The following is a 20,539-nucleotide window of genomic DNA, read 5'->3' as shown; positions in this document are numbered from 1 at the left end:
TTCTGTTTTCAGCTTTACACCAGATTATCTGCTGCTCATTGGGCAAATAAATTGTTTTCCAATGAGGGGTGTCACGTTACATCAAATAGACAAAAAGAACAAAGATTGAGTTGTCTGTCATGTAAAACCCAGAAGTGGAAAATTCGCCATTACTAATTACCCATCTACAGTATTTTGTGGGACATAAGCCCTCTCCTGCCCCCTGTAATCTAATGCGATGGTGCTGTGCAGTAGAAGAGGAGGCATGAGTGAATCATATTGCACAATCCCACCACCTTGTCCGTTTTCTACTCGTAGCCCCAACCTCAAGTATCCAAACATTAAAATAAAATATCTGGTGCCTTGCCACCCTCACCACCTTTGGAAACCTGTTCCTACACCCTGCCAGGATATATTTCGTTTTCAAAGCTGTGTTGAATTCTGCCCCTCTGCCTCCAACACTGCAAAGTATCTTCCCATCCCAAATATAAAAACATAAGGCCAGACGTCCTGCCAAAGGTAATTACCTTCCTCTGGGCTGTCTAAATATTTTAATGTTTGGAATCATCACAAACCACCCTGTAAGCCACATCTTCCTTTCCCCGCAACACTGCCATGCACACTGCTCTCATGAGTGAGTGGAGAGCCAGTGCCATGGTGACAGCTGCCCTCAGTTAGCTGTGTCAGTGCAGGATAACGTCTTCTGTCAGCCACAAGTCAGCATGGACCACGGCTGTCTGGAAAAATGGCAAATAGTGATGGAACAACACCACCACATTTCTCCCCATCCTATTGGTCATCAGGACCAGAGAGCGGTAACGGAAAGGCTAATCTAACATCTACCATGCATCGCTTTGTCTGGTTCTACGTAGATCTGTGCTAGGTGGGGGTAAACACTGGAGAAGCAAGAGCTTCCCGGTGATGTCACAAAAGTGGAAACAGACTTTGTTTTCACTGTTGTGCTTGAATAAATTGGAGTTATATCCAGAATTCATTCACAACAAATCTATTGTCTTCAAATGGCCACCCTCCCATTCTCTCTTTATGAAGACAACCCCCAGTACTTCTCTGAAGGCACACCAGCTTCTCAGAACTTACACTCTTATAGAAACAGCAAGGATCAAAAAAATACAATAAAAACTAATTTTCCTAAAATTACGTAGAAACCACTTTGAAAGAGGGGAATGTCAACAAAAGCAAGAACATCGGGTACAAAATAACTTTGATGATCAGAAGTGGCCAACACAGGTGTCAATAATGTGGGGATCAGATTGAAAATTAATCTTTTCTGCATCTCCTTTAAAATAAACAGGCCCGCCTCACCTTACTGTGTTTTTGAATCTTCCAAAAGTAAAGGAGTCTTCATAAAATCTAGCTCTATCTTTTTGTCTGCGCCCCCTTGCTTTCTTCTTTAGAGGCGAGTTCTGATGTACGAGACATTTCTATTTTTTTTTTAAACTTATTTTTTTATTGGCATTTTGCATTAAGAAGGACAATGGTGAAACAATGCTGCATTATTCAATTGGTTTGTATCGTATAATGTCAGTGTTTATACAGCATTTGTGAGAAGCCTACATTCAACGTTACACAAACCGTACTACATTACAATTCCAAAGAGGAATATTCACCTAAAGATTGATTAAGCTCCATCCAAACCCCCTGAATATATTCATGTTTTCACGGGAACACTCGCAGCCCAAGCTCCTGTTTTTCCAGTATTTTACAGCGGTCAAGTCCTGCTCTCCATTCAGCCACAATTAGAGGCTTTGAATGCTAAGTTTATGCAGTATCTTTTTTAGCTATTACAAGGCCTATGCCAACAAATTCCTTACATTAAGTTCAAGATCTTTTTCGAGTAAACATCCTGTCTCAATCTTGTTGACCCGGAGGCTACTGGTACCAATAACATCTCCTCTCTCTACACTTATCATGGTACCATGAATTGGTACAAAACGATCACGTGATCATTCTATCCCTTATGTCATGTACTCCATTGCCGATTTTTCCATTTCTCTCCTGATGCCCCCAATTGTAGCTCTACGCTGTTATGTTTGTTCTCTTTTCATAGGACCTGGTAGAGAAACATATGACCAGTTGCACTTCTATATGTATCTATCATTGTTCTCTGTAAAGACCCTCAATGCCAATCTGGTAGAAACAACACTATATAAACCCGTTAAATAAATTAATTAATTGATGGCAAAAACGTCTGTGCTAAGATGGTGAGAAACTGGTGGCTTCCTGGGCATCCTCATTGGCTCAGGAAAATGAGATATGTGTGGCATAATTACTGCAGGGGGCCTGCCAATAACAGTTAAGATGACTAGTAATGGGTAAAAATGACATTTTATCTCTTTTTCGGGGAAGAAGACTCCATAGTCCAAGAATGCAGTATCCAAGGAGTGTTCGCAGCATTAGGTGTCCTGCTTTACGTCTTCTAGTGAAGGCTAAGGAAATGCCTCAGGTGATGCTGCTAAAACGCCCGGGGCTTTACCTTGGAACAATGTCAGCAGGCAGTGGTGTTTAGATGACGGTCAGAAGAGGCATGTGAAATGTCTGTTTATTTATGACATCTCAGCATCATATTGAGCACAGCACTTTAACTAGAAGCAGTGGCTACAGATGGTTGTCAGATAGCGTTTCCACTCACAGGAGGAAAATGTGTCTCCAAAATCAAAGGTAAAGCCAGCAAGACATTAAAACTGAAAAATGGAAACTAAGGCGATTGTTCAGAAAAGGACGTGAGGCGGTGTTCTTGAAGCAAACATTCTGAGAAGCTGGAGAGAACTGCAATAAAAATGTTAAAACTCCTGCCTCTTAGTCTTTAATTTGTTGTCTATTATGCAATTTTTTTTTTCAATTTTGTCTTCAGCGGTTTAAAATGGAAATACATATTTGAATTGATTGTAATTTTAGAAACAGACAAAGAAAATGTACTCAAAGGTCCCACCAAGCAGTGTACGTGTATTTCATAGCTTATTAATATGAATAGGACGTTATGGTGCAGTTTGCTTATCTATGCACTTGTATCATTTCTGTAAACAGACAGATGTTCAGCACCAGTTCATCTTTTGAAGCTTCTGTTCTTCAGAAGAAGATACAATACATTACATTAAAGACCCCACAAACAAAATTATTCTGTCATTATCTGGGTGCAACTGGCTAAGCAACTTAAAACGAGAAATTTAGGGCATGATTTAGAACTCATCGGAGGGGTTACTCTGTCTCAATGGTGACGGATATCCCATCCCCGAAATGTAAATCTCACAGGATAGAATGGGATTTAGATTTCGGCGGATTGGACATCCATCACCATTGTCATGGAGTAACCCCTCCACTGAGTTCTAAGTCAGGCCCTTACTCTTAACGAGGCCTACACAGTCAAGAAAATAGATTCAAAGGAGTTCAGAACATCCTTATCCCACTCAATGTCCCTCCAAACAAAAGATTAAGATAAATCTTAACACAAATAATTTTCATGTGAGTTCATATTTTGGGGTTACTGACACTGATTAAATTAAGGCTTCATTTGCATGCTTAGATTGAAAGACAAAATGAGTTAACTGGTGATTTTGCTTACATCCTTACATACTCCCTAAGTATTATGTACACACTGGTTTTGCGGTTCCAATAACAGGCATTTGGATTTTATCCCTTAACCTAATCCCAAAGTGCTTTATATACTTTCCATCTGATCAAATCTCTTTTCAATTTAAATTTGAAGATCATATATTGGGTGTGTATCCAACCATTCATGAGTGTCTTCAAACATGTACTGGAGAATCAAAGTACTTTCTACAAAAAAAATGATGCTGGGTGTGCATTTTAGGGTATTACAGGTTTTTCAACATGTTTGCTTGCATGCCGGAACTGATTCCTTAGCATTGTTCGGTTCAGGAGAACTGCAAGGACAGGCACCATCTTGTGAGTCAGTAGTACACTACAGAAACCTTATGCGGTGCAAGGCAGAAGTCACGATGGCATTGTGGTCTGAATGACAGCTTTGAGTCAAACATAGTGCACAGTATTAAAGCTATTAGGAAAGATTTGTTTTTTATTTGCAAAAGCCAATGTTGCTTTATTCTGTTTGTCTGCTGCTTCATTCAGAATTGTTTATGTAAAAACACACATGTGTACTAGAATTTCTTTACTATATACACTTTTTTCCAAATTCGACAATCTTGTTATGTACTTATCCTAATGGGTTTTATGGAAAATTAATTAAAATAATTAAAAAATGTAAAGTTCTGAACCTAATGGCTCACAGTGGAAGACCTCTGCTTTGGCTGCATGTAGGTACATGTAGTTTACTTTCATTAGTCTGAATGGGAGGAGGCTGTAAGGTATTGGCAGCTACCACACCCTTCTAGTCCCAATGATATTAAAAAAACAGTCTGAGCAATTTAGCACCATGAATTATAATATTAAGCAGACCTAAAATTAAGTGACAGCTGCCCCACTTAAAATATGTTTTAAGAAACCCCCATGCCCCTTCCACAGTTATGACGATACATCATCAAAGTGGAGTGCTATGGTTCCTTTGGAGATGTTCAGCTGCAATTAATGCAGACTAAGTGGTGGATAATCCAGTAAATTTCAACCTCCTTGTATCTATTTTTTCTCAGCATTTGTCCAAATGTCAGAATTTTTGGCGGAAACATAAGCTTTAAGGGAAAACATTCCACTCATTTTACAATTATGCAAATGGCATGCATTCTTGGGTTGTGTGCTATTAATGCAGAGGAAATGAAAAACAATTCTGGTGATATAGATCACATGGGAGGGACTGCTGATAAAAAAGAGCTTGTCTTTCTTAATTCTCTGTAATCTTATGGTGAGAGGAATCTTCCACATCGGATATAATAAAAAAATCACTATCGCTCTATGAGAATTCCTGAACCTTCCTAAGTACTAAACCAGTGGTTCCCAACCTGTGGGCCGGGGACCCCTGGGGGTCCGCGAAGCCTCCTCAGGGGGTCCGCGACTGCTTACATTTTTTTATAATATTAGCTCCCAGCTATCAGTAATGACTCAGTGGGGGTCCCCGTGTTCCAATAATGATTCAGTGGGGGTCCCCGGGCTCTAGTATTGATAAAATGGGGGTCCACAGAAGTCAAAAGGTTGGGAACCACTGTACTAAACCTAGAACAAATGGTGCGGACTTTGAAGCTAACAACAGCGAAACAGGAAAAAAGGGGGAAAAAAGTATGTCTCATGTCTTCTGGTGAACTCCATGCTTACCTTGATCACCCTGCACGTTTTCAAGGATATATCAATGAATAAACCACATTACAGCAGAATGTGAAAGGAACGAGTTTGAAACTGACGTTATTGCCTTACCAACGAACAGGTGCTCTTAAAATGTTTCTGACATGAAAAAGTACACAGGCAAAGCCTCTTATCTAAAGACGCTTAGATAACTGGCAACAAAAAAAGACATTTATAAGCTCTACAAATCTATGCGGATGAAGTTGTAGGCCACTTGCATGCCACCAGCTGAAAACCTGTTGGCATAATGTTCGAAAATCTTAAGTATCAGTGGTTCCCAAACAATGAGGAACACAAAATAGAGAATTAGGAATTTTGAAAGTACGCAACTTAAGAAAAACACAGAAAGAGATCTAAATTCCGCCAAGTCTTGATAAGTTCCATAATAACTAATACCATGCTTTATTAACCATGAAAATTCATAGCAGTAAATCCCTCCAACATGTGTTAATTAATAAGGCTCTCTTCGTGTGTGGAGGCAGAGCGGGATCTGAACCAAGAGCTTCTTTTTGAAGATTCACTTGCAGAGTTTCGTGAACTTCTGTCATCTAAAGTTGATGCGTCCTTTTTGGCTAATATTTTCGTCAAGAACTAAAATAGAAGGACAAAATAACATTATTGATGATGGCTTCAAACTCCATAAACATGTGGTGATGATACAGGTGCTTTTATCATTATTCCTAGCCAGTGCTGTATTATAACTAAGATACACAGTCATGTAGCTGGGATAAAAAGCTATTTCATCAAAACAGAGGAACAAAGCACTTTAATATACTGGATTTACAAGCTTAGGAACATGATATATACAGATCAGACACTGAACGTCGTGTTGAAGAACAGTGCTGTGATTTAGCAAAATAAAATGGAGAGGCTTTGAGCCTCTGTCAAGGGGAACTAGTAACTCTTTTGTTATTCACATCATAGGAGGGCAAGGGCTCATTAGAATATCCCCATCTCTGCTGCTTCAGTGACCTACCTGCTCAGCTTTTTATAAGGGATCACACTCCGGACATTTTTTAGGATGGCGGGTCTGCCAATAGCATTTTGCCAATCGTGTTTGAGTGCACCTTTCAACGAGATAACTTAACATCAGTGAAATATCCAAAATGTTAATTGTGGTCATGGCTGCCAAGTGGACCCATGTCCTGTGCAGTACTCTCGGCCATTCCAGGAATTTAGGCAACAGTGCATTGTATTTCTGGAGCTGTAGTTTTGTTTTTAACATGGCAAGTTTAAGTGCAAAAATCCCACCTTGAGGCTCTGTGTGAAGTTTGGGGTGGGGTACAGAGTGGAGGTGTGGGGGAACAGGTAAAGGAAGAGGACGCATTGTATGCTCCCTCTGTCAGAAACGAAGAAAGAGTCTTGCCTACTGTTACATTCTAAGCGTCACGCATTTTTCATGGTGGAAATGCTGCCTGGTAAAACAGGGCCTGTGTTCCAAGACCCAGGAATACTGGGAACATCCTGAGTGGGAACATCCTCCCACTCGGAATCAGACAAAGAGGAATTCCATTCTGCCTGAATCATGAGGGCCTCAGTATGATAATGTGAAAAAACTAAAAACATAAACGAACATCAATTTTTGTTTTTTAGTTCTTGTGTGCTCTCCAAAGTCACTCGCACATTTGTGTTCCTTTTCTCTCGTTATATGATAAACTTCTCAAAATGGGATTTAATGATACAAAAGGTAACAATTAGCAATTAATGTGGGGCTAATCTCATTCAATTCCCACCAAAATTGCAATCTCATTCAAAATTCTTGGCTTGCCTAATATATCTTAGACTGGATACATGTATTGTTATAAGGTAAAAAAGCACTAATGAATATCAGTTTTGTATATATTCATTAGGTCTGCTTTCAAGCCACATTTAGTTTGCTTTCATTTATCTGAAAGTGCAGGAGGTTGTAAGGTATTGATTGACGGCTACCAGTCTCTTTCTATAGCTAGAGATAGATTTTGGTATTGTTAGTTTCCATAGTTTCCGGTAGTTAGTCCTATTACTACATGCTATTGCTATTGAGTCAGTGGGTCATGCACACGCTGAAGAGAGTAGGCGATGGCTGAGCCCTGGGAAACGTCAAGTGGGATCATGGTGATCAAAACTGTGAAGAATGCAAGTTTCACTTGATGACCGTGATTCATAAGGAAAGCGACAAACCATTTTAGAGGGGTTCCATTGATTCTCTGAGTGGGTGAACCTGTCAAAAATGTCAAAGTCACTCAAGAGATTGAGTCGGATCAATACACTTGAGAAGTCCCGGCTTTGGGCAGCTATGCGTAACACGCTTTAGGAATGTTTTGGTACCTCAGGTGAGGCTGAAATCTGGTAGTCACTCTGAAGGCCAATCGCTTCAAAGTGAGATGAGAGGAGGCTGGGACCTCAACTTCATGGTTTGAAATTCACCACAACGTCTGGATCCACATTGGGATTTCTGAGAAGCGTGGGGATAACATGTGTACTAAATATCACCACATTACTGAGAGATGTACCGAAGAGACTTGTACGTGGCCAGCCTTCACATTCAGATGTTGTAGGAAGGCAATGGTGTTTTACATAGCTTAAATCCTTTTCAATCTCTTTGACAGTGACAGGTGAGACAAAAAATGAGGGGACTGAAAGAGAGGCATTGGGTGGGATCCAGGTGGTGATAACATTGATAACAGTAACTATTTTTATATGATGGTTTATATCAAACATCTTTTGTTTCTAATTCACTAACTCTACCAAATAACCAACCTTACAAGGATGGAAGGCTTATCCTTCCTTACCAGAATTCAAAATTGTGATCTTCAGATCACCGCAATCAATCGATAAATTGAGTCATTCTGCAGTGATACATGACCATCAGTAGTAGCTCTAACAGCCTTGGTCTGGGTGCTGAAAAAACAATATCGCATCACTATAACCCACTTAATAATGATGGTTATTCACTAGGAAGAGAACGGAGATTGGAGAAGACTAGGATACGTTCTCCCCCTTCAACTCAACAAAATTTATCCTACAAATGATATCGCCAAAGATTGGCAACACTTTCAATAGATGAAAGATGCTTGACTCTATTTGGAACCAGCAATTCCTTTTCTTGTTGTTAGACCCTCACCCACTCTATTAGTGGCATGCTTCATCAGTGTGTCTCATTCTGGTCCCAATCTGTGGTGATATAACTTGTAGGATACCTTTTGTTGAGTGCCCTGCAAAAAAGCCAAGAAATCACATATTTGTTGTGAGGGTGTCTGAGTAGCGGTTTTCTGAGCAAATAGTGTCTGTTCACAAAAGATGTTAAAAACTATTTTGAGGAGCTTTCAATTTATTTTTAGTGGCTGTATATACAGCTCTCCTTCGCTTCCCCTAGCCACTGCTATGGATCCTGCAAGCAATGATTTTAGACTTTCTCCATTGCCTTTTTAGTACACTGTCTTTTTAGTACACTGCCACATGGTTTCACTTTTTGAAAAATTGCTACTACATTCTGACTTCTCCATCTGGATACTATAGCATTTGATCTAGTCTGAAATATCCAAGGCTTGTGTAAGGTTCAAATAGGCCCAATATAATTAACACAGAGCAATATGGGTATGAAGGAGGAAGTCCTAGTCTGAAGCACTTCGCCAAGAGGTTAGTCTTGACTGCCACAGAGGGAAATTTAAAGTCAAGGACCTCCGCTGCCCACTTTACCACCATTGTGTAAGATGTTTCCTCCTCCATAGCCATGGTGAGGGGAAAGAGTATGCCAGTAACTAGAGTGGTGTCCAGTCCACTGACACCTCTTAGTTCCTCATACGAGTCCAAGGATGTTGGAGTGTCCAACTGGTATTCTAGAGGGTCCATTGACCCCTCCCACTCTTCCCCCATGCCTATCTGCTCCAGAAAACGTGCAGGCTATGATCTAGGACCAATGGACCCTGTTGGCATCAGAATCTGCATCAATCAACACTGCTCCGACTCTGCATTGTTGAGGATGAGAATGACACTGGGAGCATCGGGACCAGCGCCAGAGAAGGTCACGTTGGTACGACCAGCGCTGGTCCGGATCCATGGTCGGATCCACGGGGGCTCATCTGAGCCGAGGCCAAAGTCACCAGCGCAGAACCTAATGGGGCACCCTTCGAACCCCACGGGGCCCATTAGCGAGCCGTTGTGGCCAGACCGCTCTAAGACGAGGCACATGGCCTCTACAAACTCCCTCACCTGAGCGAGGGTCACTTTGGCTCCCAGAAACGGACAAAGGCTCGTAGTCGGACCCGGCAACAGCTCCGCGGAACCTTGTCTGGAATGCCGATGTTCCAAAGTCTTCACGTCATCCGACGGACGAGGAGAAGCTTGATTTGAATTTTTATGCTCCTTGTGCCTCTTCCCTGAGTTTCCCAATAACCTGGAGTGGGCTGAAAAGGACTTGGAGCTCCTGGAGCAGTCTTGTAACCTCCTCGACTGGGACCGTGATCTCTGAGGAGTCACGCTAAGCGGCATCGACTGCCAAGCAGCAAGCAGCTTTACGGATGATCCATCTAAGCTTTCAGCACCATGGCCAAGCAGTCTAAGCACAAATTTGAATTGTGGTTGCGCTTGAGACACCATAAGCACAACAGGTGCGTCCGTAACCAACAGAGCGTGGTGACAGGCACTCCACAGCTTAAGCCCTACCTTCTTAGATGACATTCCTAGGACACACTTTGAAAAAGAAACAACAAAACGTCGACAAAACCTGTCAAACAGAGACAGAGGGATAGCTCTTCTCCGGATCACTTTTCACTGGAGCGAAATAAAAGAACTGATGTCCGCGCCGCTAGGTGGCACCTATGTAGGTGACCTAAACATCATTTTTGGCACCAATGATGTTAACCATGACGGTGCGCAGGGGTACTGTTCACACATAAATCTTCCAGATCCAGTCTGATGCCTGGGAAATTCAAAGGTAATGATTCTGCAGCTAGAAGTCTCTATCAGATATGGATAATTAATCTGCAAAGTAGGGTTCAAAGGCAGGCCATTGATAGAATAAGGAAATAAGCATTACTTGCCAGAGGTAGTGTACTAAGTAAACTGTGCAAACAAAAAAGGCATTTGTCACAGTCAAGGTAATGAGCATTGAAAACGTTATTAGTTTGTTGAGTTATGCACATTAATAGTGGTCCACGTAATATTTTTTGGGATTGAGTGGACAAGTCATGATTTTTTAAGTTATTCCTGGCAGAGGTTTGGCAGGAAATTATGTGTTTTATTGGTAGTCATGGCTGTATGCTCTCTCATCATGTCTCCAGACAACTTTTGTTTTTAGAACGCAGGAGCATATTTCTGGCATAGCAGGTCTCATGCGAAAAAGAGATTGGCTTTGGGAGTTGGAGACCTTGTTGGATGGACATGAAGGCGATTTACTTCGAAGAAACTGCAAGGCTTGAGTGACCTTCCTATCCACTTTCTATGGACAATGAGCAATACCTATCCAGATTTCACATAGAATACAGAGGAGTGATGTAAAGCTACACGATACCAAAACAACTATTGGAAAGATTCACTCTTACATTTATATGCAAAGTGCCCAAGTGAAGAAATTATACTTGGATTGTGATTTTCTAATCGTGTCTCTAGGATAATGGCAGAGGTCACTGCATTGCGAAAATGTGCTCTTTTGTTTTATATTTAAAATTATCTTCTTCAACATTATGCTTGTGAAGAGCACCTCCTATACAACTGCCACTTTTAACTATTTAGCATTTTAGCATTTTACCTGGGACCACAAACTAAGCAAGACGATTTGAAGAGGATGTGTTGCTAGGCTATTTAAGAAATTCAACATTATTGCTGTGCATGGAGTTTGTGAACGCCTTTTTGTTCAGAGACACAGTGTGCAATCATTTGATGTAGTTCCAAGAGCTAGTAGTGGGGATGAATGAAAAAGAAGCTATTCTGCACAACTACCAATAAAAATCTTGCAATATGCTGGAAAACGTTCATTCTGCATGCTGCCAGGACTATCACCTTATTTTTATTTCAGATCCCTAGCATCACTCTTAACAAGCATTGCTGAAACCCAGCAAGCTTCAGCTGTGAAACCTATTGTCTGTTTGTTCTTAATAATAATAAATCATTGGCACGTGTAATGGTTTTAATCAACTATGCACTTTCAGAAATAAATTTGACATTTGAATCTTTTGGCTGTGCTAATGATATCTGTACCCTGGACAGCAGCCAGGAACGCATGCTCATTTATGTCAGTTAATTTGGGATGGGATTCTACTTCAGTATTACAAAATGCATTAAAAAGGTGCTCATTTCGGATGCACACATTCACTGCAGCCATCTTTATATGGATTTTGAAATATTTTAGCAAGTCCTTTTCAACGATTGCCACCATGGATGTACAGACGAATCTGCTGCGGATATATTAGAATGAGATATGTTAACATAAAAGAGAAGCCATGTGAAAATACCTGCCACACATGGATGCAAATCTACAGGCAGCCATCTTGGAATGGTCAAAAAAACATTTTAAAATAGCCAACAGCACAGCCAGGCTTGAAAAATGAACAAGGGGGCTGTCGAAGCAAGACACCACTTGGTGGAGGTGGCAAGAGGATTTAAAGAAAAGGGGATGAAGAGCAGACAAAGTGAAACGAGAGGGAGATAAAATAGTCTCTCCTTGTACTGCAAATTAAGGTCTTACATTAGCAATCGAATTATAAATCATCCAATCCAAACACTGAAACTTAAATGGTTCTGGCAGGGATAAACCCAAGAATAGGGTAGAAAGCTATAAGATCAGGAGCAGAGAAGTGAGACCCACTGTATGCCAGGAGCTGACCAATGCCCATTCTGTGTATATTTAATATATCTGAAACAAAAGGTCTCCAACAGACTGTAGAGAAGACTTTAAAGGAAGGCTGTTGCTACTGGGTCAGTCCTTGAGAGTCTTGGAAGGAGAATCTGACAAACTGCCTTAACAAGGTTCCAATTCACTGATACAGATGAGGCTACCAAAGACCTAACGATGATACATATTACAGAACATTTTCACTGGTGCAAGCAACAATGAAAATCCATTTACTCCACTTTACCTACTTCTGTACTATGTAATGGAGGAACTAAATTATGTCCCAGTCCACACTACAGACAGTATGCAACTGGGAAACAATAAGGGAAATGGAATGTGAAAAAATCTATAGCTTATAAACTATTTTAAATGAGATTTAAAAAGGCAAGCAGATTGTTCTACTTATGTAATACAAAAGAAACAAACGTGTGGAAAAAATGTATTTTCTTCACCAGTTTTGTGTAAAATGATTATGTGTTCTGTTTGTGATTGTGGAAATTACATTGTCTCTATTTGATATTACAAAGGGAAGAAAAAATGAAGCAAATAATTTTATCCTGTGCTTCTCCATAAGGGCAATCTTCATTTAATATGGTAAATAATGCCTTCTCATACCAGGTGGCCTTCAATTGCTTGATATTCCAGTAAAAACCGCAGTACATATTATTTACTTGGTGCGGCCCACTCTGACTTATGCTGCTCGGAACCAGGGATAACCTCCTAATAGGACATGCTATCTCACATTCTGACACGCCCACCCAGGAGATGTGGACTATTTATATTCAAGACTTGGAGTGGACCTTGATTAGCCCTGGTTTCACCTATTCCTGTCACAGGCACTAGGCCTAGCCACAAAAGAAGGGGTAGCACTTTTATCAGAACAAGTGAGGGGACGCAGGATGGTAGCAATTTTGTGGATCCCTGCCATTTCAGAAGTTGACGTCACACAAATGCACAGAAAATGTGCAATTTTAGGCAAAGTTTGAGGTTTGCAGGCCACTGTTAGTAAGAAAACATCATGGATCTATGTGAACACATCACTCTGTACTCTCCCAGGTGTCTACTTTTCAGAAATGTGTAGTTTTGATAGACTGTCCTGGGTGTCTGCTTATCCAGGGCCCAAATACCACGGCTGTCCCCATTATCAAATCATGTCATTTTAGTGACAGGAAATGTTGTCCCTTTATTGCGTTTTGTGCTCTTTCTTGCCATGGATACTAGGCCCACCCGCTCAAGTGAGGCGTCATTTTTATCAGGAGACATACAAGAATGCGGAGTGGTAGGAATTGTGTGGCTCCTCACAGACTCCAGAACTTTCCATCACAAAATATGAGGAAAAGTTTTGTTTTCAGCCAAAGTTTGAGGTTTGCAAGGGCTTCTGGGTAAAAAGAAATCCTAGTGAGAGCCATGCAAGTCACACCACCCTGCACTCCCCTGGTTGTCTACTGTCATGTGCGCTGGTTCACCCACACAAATGAGGTATCATTCTTATTGGGAGACATGTGGAAATGCTGGGTAGCAGGAAATGTGTGGCTTCAAGCAGATTCTAGAACTTTCCACCACACACAGAGGAGGAAAATGAATAGTAGGAATTGTGTGGCTCCTCACGGACTCCAGAATTTTCCATCACAAAAATATGAGGAACATTTTTGTTTTTAGTCACAGTTTGAGGTTTGCAGGGACTTCTGGGTGAATAAACCCTGTGAGAGCCACACAAGTTGCCCAGCCTACACTCACCCTAATGTCTACTTTCATCAGTGTGCACGTTTTGTAGCTTTCCCTAGGTGATGTTGAGCTAAAGCCCAAAATCCACAGCTACCAGAACTGCAAAAAAAGGCCATTGTGAGCGGCAAAAGTTTATGTGTCCATGTTGCGTGTTCGGCCCTTTCCTGTCAAGGGTGTTAATCCCACCCTCACAAGTGAGGTGCAATGTTTCTCAGGAGACATAGGGGAATGCTGGACAGGAGGACATTTGTGGCTCCCTGCAGATCCCAGACCTTTGTATCATACAAATGTGGGACAGATGAGTGTTTTAGCCAAAGTCTGAGGTTTGCAAGAGCTGCTGGGTGAAAAAAACCTTGTGAGAGACACGCAAGTCACACCACTGTGCACTTCCCTGGGTGTCTACTTTTCATAAACGTGCAGGTTTGTTAGGTTTCCCTGGGTGCCGTCTGAAAGAGGACTCAAAAAACACAGCTACCCAAATTGCACAAAAGGGTCAGTTGTGAGTGGAAAATTGTGATGTGTCCATGTTGCAGTTTGGGCCTTCTACTGTTGTGAGTGCTAGGTCCATCTACACAAGGGAAGTTCTCTTTTTATCAGATGTGGGGTATTGTTGGTTATAGGAAATTTGTTGCTCCCCACAGATTCCAGAACTTTGTCTCACAGAAATATGAGGAAAATGTGTGTGTTTAGCAAACGTTTGAGGTTTGCAAGGGTTTCTGGTTAAGAATACCTGGAGAGAGCCACAAAACTCACTGCGCCCTGGGCACATCTGGCTGTTTAGTTTTTTTTAGAAATGGGTGGGTATGGTAGGTTTACCTAGGTGGCAAGTGATCTAAGGCACAAACACCACAGCTTCCCACTTTGTAAAAAAACAAAGTGTGGATTCTGCTTGGTGAAATATGATGTCTCTAGATCAGGTTTTGGGACATTTTGTGTTGCAGGCGCTAGTAGGCCCAGTCATACAACTTAGGTACCATTTGTTTCAGAACACACAGACAGTAGAACATTTGTTATTACCAATTTGATGTCAATGCATTTGTGACTTCCAAATGTGAGCCAGTGTGCAAGAAAGAAGTGCAAAATGTGCAAAATGTCTCTGACTCACATGATAGTATGAGCAACACCTAGGTTCAGAGGTGTACAAATAACCACTGCTTGAAAACTCAGTATCTAGTGTACATTTCCGACATACATAGATTTCATACCCATTTTTTAACTCTTTATATTTTACCATATGAATTGCTCTTAGTACACAATAAAAAAACATTGTAAGGTGCAGCTCAGTTGCTCAGTTGCTGGCCCTGGGTACCTCGGGATCTTGGACAACCTTCAACCCCCTATAAGTCCCTGTGACCAGAACCGTCTAGCAAACACATTGTTATATGCCTTTTGTAAATTGGCCATCGTAACAAGAGGTTACAGATAAAAACACTGTCACAAGTGACTTATTTGTGCTACTCATTTTCAACACTGTTTTATTTCAACAGATAGTTTCTTTGAGAAAATGTTAAAAAATCCACAGTCCACACAAATGACTCCTTGCTAAATTCAAAATGTTGTCTACTTTTCAGAAATCCATAGCTTTCCAGGATCACCCACGGGTTTCCACCACAAAATGTAAGTAGGTTGAAAGTATAAAAATTAGGAAAATGGGCTACCTCTTAGAAAAGGGCCAAAAGGGTGGTAAAAATGTTTTGGATACAGCTCTGATTATTCTGAAAAGCTGAGAAGATAGTGATTTTAGAACACTAAACCTTTCGATTATGCCATTTTTATGACAAAATCAGACACTTTCATGTAGAGCTGTTCGTTTCCCCTTTTTCCAGAAACCACTAAAATGTATCTATTGTTTAGTTGTTTTCTGTGCCCCTTCCTAGGAAATCTATAAACCATGGGTACTCTTAGAATACCCATGATGTCAGGGAAAAAAGGATGCAAATTTGGCATGGATACGTTAAGTGGAAAAAAAGCAATGAAGACCAAGGTGCAAAGTGCAACTAGGTAATAGAGAGGGGCTCCTCAAACAAAGAGGACAGAGCAACTATATCAGAGGTAGCTTAGGCGAACAAACACCACTCTTCTCTCATATCCCAAATATTTGCAGTCACGAGTATGCAAGTCTCTTACCCAACAAACACCACTCTACTCGTGTCCCAACTCTAAGCAAGCATGACTCAGTACCACATCCACATAAAAGTTTGCACAGAACTTTAATCATATAAAAATCGTACACTACAAATCATTATAAGATACTCATCTTTAATATTGTGCAAAGTCCCCAAATAGCCAAAAAAGCCTCAGCTGTTAAGGGACTAACAGTGCTTCAATTATAAACAAATTGCTCCGGAAATCCATAAATCAGGTGTCAAGGTGTCAAGGTGTGGCAGCGGAAAGGGGGTCAGGTCATGAGGGATGGAATTATAAAAATGTAGTCTAACAGCCAATGAATGCATTCATGTTTTTTCAAAACCTTTGCTGCAATGAACTTGGCAACAAGGAGAACTGCAACAGTAAATCTGTACTGGCTTGCTTAATTGGTCAAATCAAAATATAATGTAGGGTTAAGGCACCTGCTGCAGCCTTCTCTGTGTACCGTCAATGTACTGAGGCTATTAATAATAATGGTAAGATTTTGTTTTGTCTAGCCACAGTTTTGACTCAGAAAGTAGCACTGAAGATTAATGTGCAGGCTGAAAAGAACAATATGTAACATACAGGATGTATTTATTATACAGTAAGTCAGTTACTGCTTGCCACACACAGCTACTTTTGTTATGTACAGTTAATATTTATTTATTTAGATAGTTTTCTATACCGTTGGCAAGACCCAAGGGTATCAGAGCGCTTTACAACAGTATAGGTAATAGGCGAACAATTTCAAGGAGACAGTTATACATGTAGGTTTCCAAGGGTTCAAAAGAGATAGAGTGCCGGCGGTGGTGGGGTGCGTGAGATCCTTTTTGAAGTGAAGGTTGGTTGAGGAGGAATTCTTTTAGTTGCTTCTTGAAGATCTGGTGGGAAGGGTTGGATCTGATGTGGACTGGTATGGAGCTCCAGATTTTAGGGGCGTTGCTTGAGAAGGAGCATGTCTGAGTTTTATGCTTCTGGGTTTTGGGCAGGATGAGGAGGAAGGTGTTTGAGCTTCTTAGTGTTCTTGTTTGACCTGCTTCAGGAGTTTATTGGCAAGGTATTCTGGTTTCCCGGTGTGAAGGGCTTTATGAGTTAGGCAGGCAGTTCTGAACTTGCAGTGGGCTTTAATTGGGAGCCATTTTAGACTCTTCAGGGCAGGGGAGATGTGGTCATATTTTTTAATTCCAGTCACCAAACTGGCGGCTGCATGGAGGGTGGACCTCATGGGGGCAAGTTGGGATTTGGCCGTGCCGGTAAGGATGGAGATCCCATAGTCTAGTCTGGAGAGCACCAGTGCTTGTGTGGCCTGTTTGAGATCGTCTTGGGGAAATGAAAGATTTGATTTTGTTCAGCAGTTTTAGGCTGTGGAAAGCATTGTTGGTGTTCTTCTTGATATGGTCCTGCATAGTCAGGTTGGTTTCCAGAGTGATTCCCAGTGACTTGACCGTGTTCGTAGGGGTAAGATTGCTTTTGAGAGCGTCAATGGATTTCAGCCATTCTTGCATCTGGGGGAGCTGATTCGTTTTTGAGAGGAGGAGTATTTCCGTCTTATCCTGGTTGAGTTTCAGGTGGTTGTGGGATAGCCAACATTCAGCTTCTTTAAGGGTGCTGTTCAGGCGGTGTATGTCTTCTATAGAGGATATTTCCATGTAAAGTTGAGTATCGTCAGCATAAAAATGGAAGGGGATGTTGGCTTGGTTGAGGATGGTAGTGAGTGGGTCCATGTAGATGTTGAAGAGTGTGGGTCAGAGGACGGATCCTTGGGGGACTCCTCTGGTGATTATTGAGGTGGGCGAGGTCATTTTATTTATTTTTACTTGTTGCGTTCGGTTTTGTAGGAAGGAGGAAAACCAGCAGAGAACTGTACCTTCTATGCCAATTCTCTTTTGGAGAGAGTTCAGAAGCAGTATCGAAGGCCGCTGTTAGGTCTAGGAAAATCAGAAGGCAGCATCAGTCAGCATCAAGGGAGTTGCGAAGGTCATCTACTATGTTGAGAATGGCTGCTTCTGTGCTCCAACTTTTTCTGAAACCTGATTGTAGAGGGTTAAGAAGGCTTTTGTTATCTATGTGTTGGGTTAGTTGATGGAGAACACATCTCTCTAGAGTTTTGGCAAGGAAGGGTAGGTTGGAGACTGGTCTATAGTTGTGAAGGTTGTTAGGGTCAGCTCCTGGTTTCTAAAGTATCAGTGTGATTTGACCCAGTTTGAGGAGGTCAGGAATCACACCGGTTTGCAGGGAGCTTTTGGTGATCTTGGTCCAGATAGGGGTGAGGGACTGGTGGAGTTTTTTGACAGGGAGGATGGGAGAGGGTCTGCCAGGTGAGAGGATGCTTTGGAGGGGGACAAATGTTTGGAGATATCCGTCGCCAGGAGTGGGTGGAAGGCTACCCAGCTAGTGGGAGTTGAGTTTTGCTTGTGGTTAGGGTGATAGACTTCAGTTCTAAAAGCCGTGTTGTTAGAGGGGGGTAGGCAGTGGATGTTTTTGTTCGGCAGGGGAGACTCTGTGTTTGGGTGAGTATCTGGTTCAAGGGAAAGCTCAATCTTGGTGATTTTGTCATTGAAGAATTTCGCCAAATTATCACAACTGTCTTTGGTGGCAGGTGGGGGGGGGGGGGTAGGAGGGGTTGGTAGTTTGTTTTTTAATGATGCTGAACAGATCCTGTGGGCGTTTTTTGGCTCTGTCTAAAGCATTGCGGAAGAAGGCGTTTTTTCATTGATTATGTGTTTTTTGTAGTTTCTCCGTTCCCTTCTGAGTTGTTCAAGGTGGGCTGTGGAAGGGTCGGATCTCCGGAGTCTTTCTGCTCTTAGTTTTCTTCTTTCTGAATTAAGATCATTGTTAAACCAGGCTCTGGATGGTGTGCTTCTCACTCTTTTCAGTTTCATGGGTGCTACGTGGTCAAGTATAATAGTAATAGTTGTGTTGTACTGGGTGGTTTACTCAGTAGTTGAGAGGTTGGCAATGAGGGCGGTAGTAGGGAGCTGATTTTTTCTTCGAGGGTTGTTAATGGGATTTGGTCAATGTTTGTTTTCCATTTGAATGTCTTTTGTGAGTGGTCAGTGTGTTGAGGAGTTTTATTAAGATGGAATAGAATAATGTGATGGTCTGACCAGTCGACAGGAAGATTATCGTCAATCGTGAGTGAACCTTTTTGAGCTATAATCGCATACAGTGTAGCTCCTTTGATGTGGGTTCGGCCCTTGCAGTGCTGGGCAAGGTCTTTGATATGCAGACGGTCATTTAAGGTTTGGATTACAGCATTACTATCGTCATTCCATTGGAGGTTGAGGTCACCCAGGATGATGAAATTGGGGCATGAGAGGGAGCAGTGCGTTATGAGGTCAGCTAGGTGATCCCCAAAAGGTAGGGAGTTGCCTGGGGGGTGGTAGGGTAGGTGGAAGGTTACATTGGAATCGTCACTCATCCTGATGGAGGTGTTGAGATGTTCACATGAGTTGTAGCTGAATGTGTCTCTTATCTCTATTTTTATATTATTTTTGTGAATGATGGCAATGCCTCCCGCATGGCGGTCTTTTCTATCTTTGTTGGTAATTGAGAAACCTGGCAGAACGAGGGTATCCATGATCGGTTGAGAGTGTTCAGACAGGCAAGCCTCTGTGATGAAGGCAATGTCAATGTTGTGATTAAGGATGGCATCAGCTAGATCCACAGCATGTTTAACTGCCGATCTGCAGTTAATGAGCATACAGTTTGTTTGCTGACAGACCTTGGGGTCTAGAGTGGAAGGGATCAGGGGATGTTGACAAGATGGGCTGGAGGCCTGGGTGAGGTTGAGGGTGTGAGATTTCGGCCTAGACCTGTGATGACCTGGATATTGGATGGGGGGTTAGGTATGGGCAAGGGCGAGTTGTTAGATTGGGCAAATGTTATTGCTTCAATGTGTGACAGTGGAGCGATTGTTCTTTTTGGCCTATGGGCGTTGAGGTGGGAGGGCCTAGAGGGCCAGTTAAGACTCTGGGGGGTGGTTATATCAGGGAGTAGAGTGTGGGTCTGGATCGGGGGGTGCAGAAGCGGGTTAAGGCTTCTCGCTATCATGTTGATGCCCTGTATGATGGTCTCTAGTTGGGATTCTAGGTTGGTGAGCCGTTCGTCAATTTTAGATGTGAGAGTGAAATTGGATGGGGGGTTGCGGATGATGTGCTTCCTACTGTGTGGGGTCTGAAGCGATTAGGCTTGATGGTTCTCTAAATCTTTGGGTGGTATGTGGGAGGAGACAGCAGTAGAGTAGTTGGGAGTGGTACCGGGGACTGCGTTAGATGTGACATAGGATGTGGGCGGAACATGGGTGTCTCTACGATTAGTTGAGTCTTGTCTGTTTGTGGAAGGCAGGAGAGGGGAGTTGGGAGAGGGAGCTGTTCTGGGGAAATCTTGGATAGGTTCAGGGAGAGGGGTGGTTTTGCGCAAGTGGATTGTGGTGGTGTAGGTTTGTGAGCCTTTCAGGATGTTGGGATTGATGGTTGTTGGGTACAGGGAGTTGGGGGCTGGGTCAGGGGGAGAGGGGTTTGTGACGAGGAGTGAGCCGTTCAGGTAGTTGAGATTGTCCTTTGGAGGGGAGGGGGTGCTGAGGGTGGCGTTGGAGGGGGGGGTTGGTAGTGGAGGTAGTGTGTA

At 42.2% G+C, this 20,539-nt stretch overlaps 1 protein-coding gene across 1 annotated transcript in view; it reads right to left on the bottom strand.

Annotated features, from left to right (window-relative positions):
* Positions 1 to 1,418: 1,418 nt before the first annotated feature.
* Positions 1,419 to 20,539, bottom strand: part of LOC138289371 (protein FAM47E-like) — a 116,240-nt gene continuing 97,119 nt past the window's right edge. The window contains exon 8 of the mRNA XM_069230168.1: positions 1,419 to 5,838. Coding sequence (XP_069086269.1) covers positions 5,695 to 5,838 — 144 coding nt within the window. The 3' untranslated portion in view covers positions 1,419 to 5,694. The remainder of the gene's footprint in view (positions 5,839 to 20,539) is intronic.

This window comes from Pleurodeles waltl, chromosome 1_1 (assembly GCF_031143425.1).
Source record: "Pleurodeles waltl isolate 20211129_DDA chromosome 1_1, aPleWal1.hap1.20221129, whole genome shotgun sequence".
Lineage (NCBI taxonomy): Eukaryota > Metazoa > Chordata > Amphibia > Caudata > Salamandridae > Pleurodeles > Pleurodeles waltl.
Note: the sequence above shows the minus strand (reverse complement) of the source record. Positions and strands in the feature narration are given on the sequence as shown.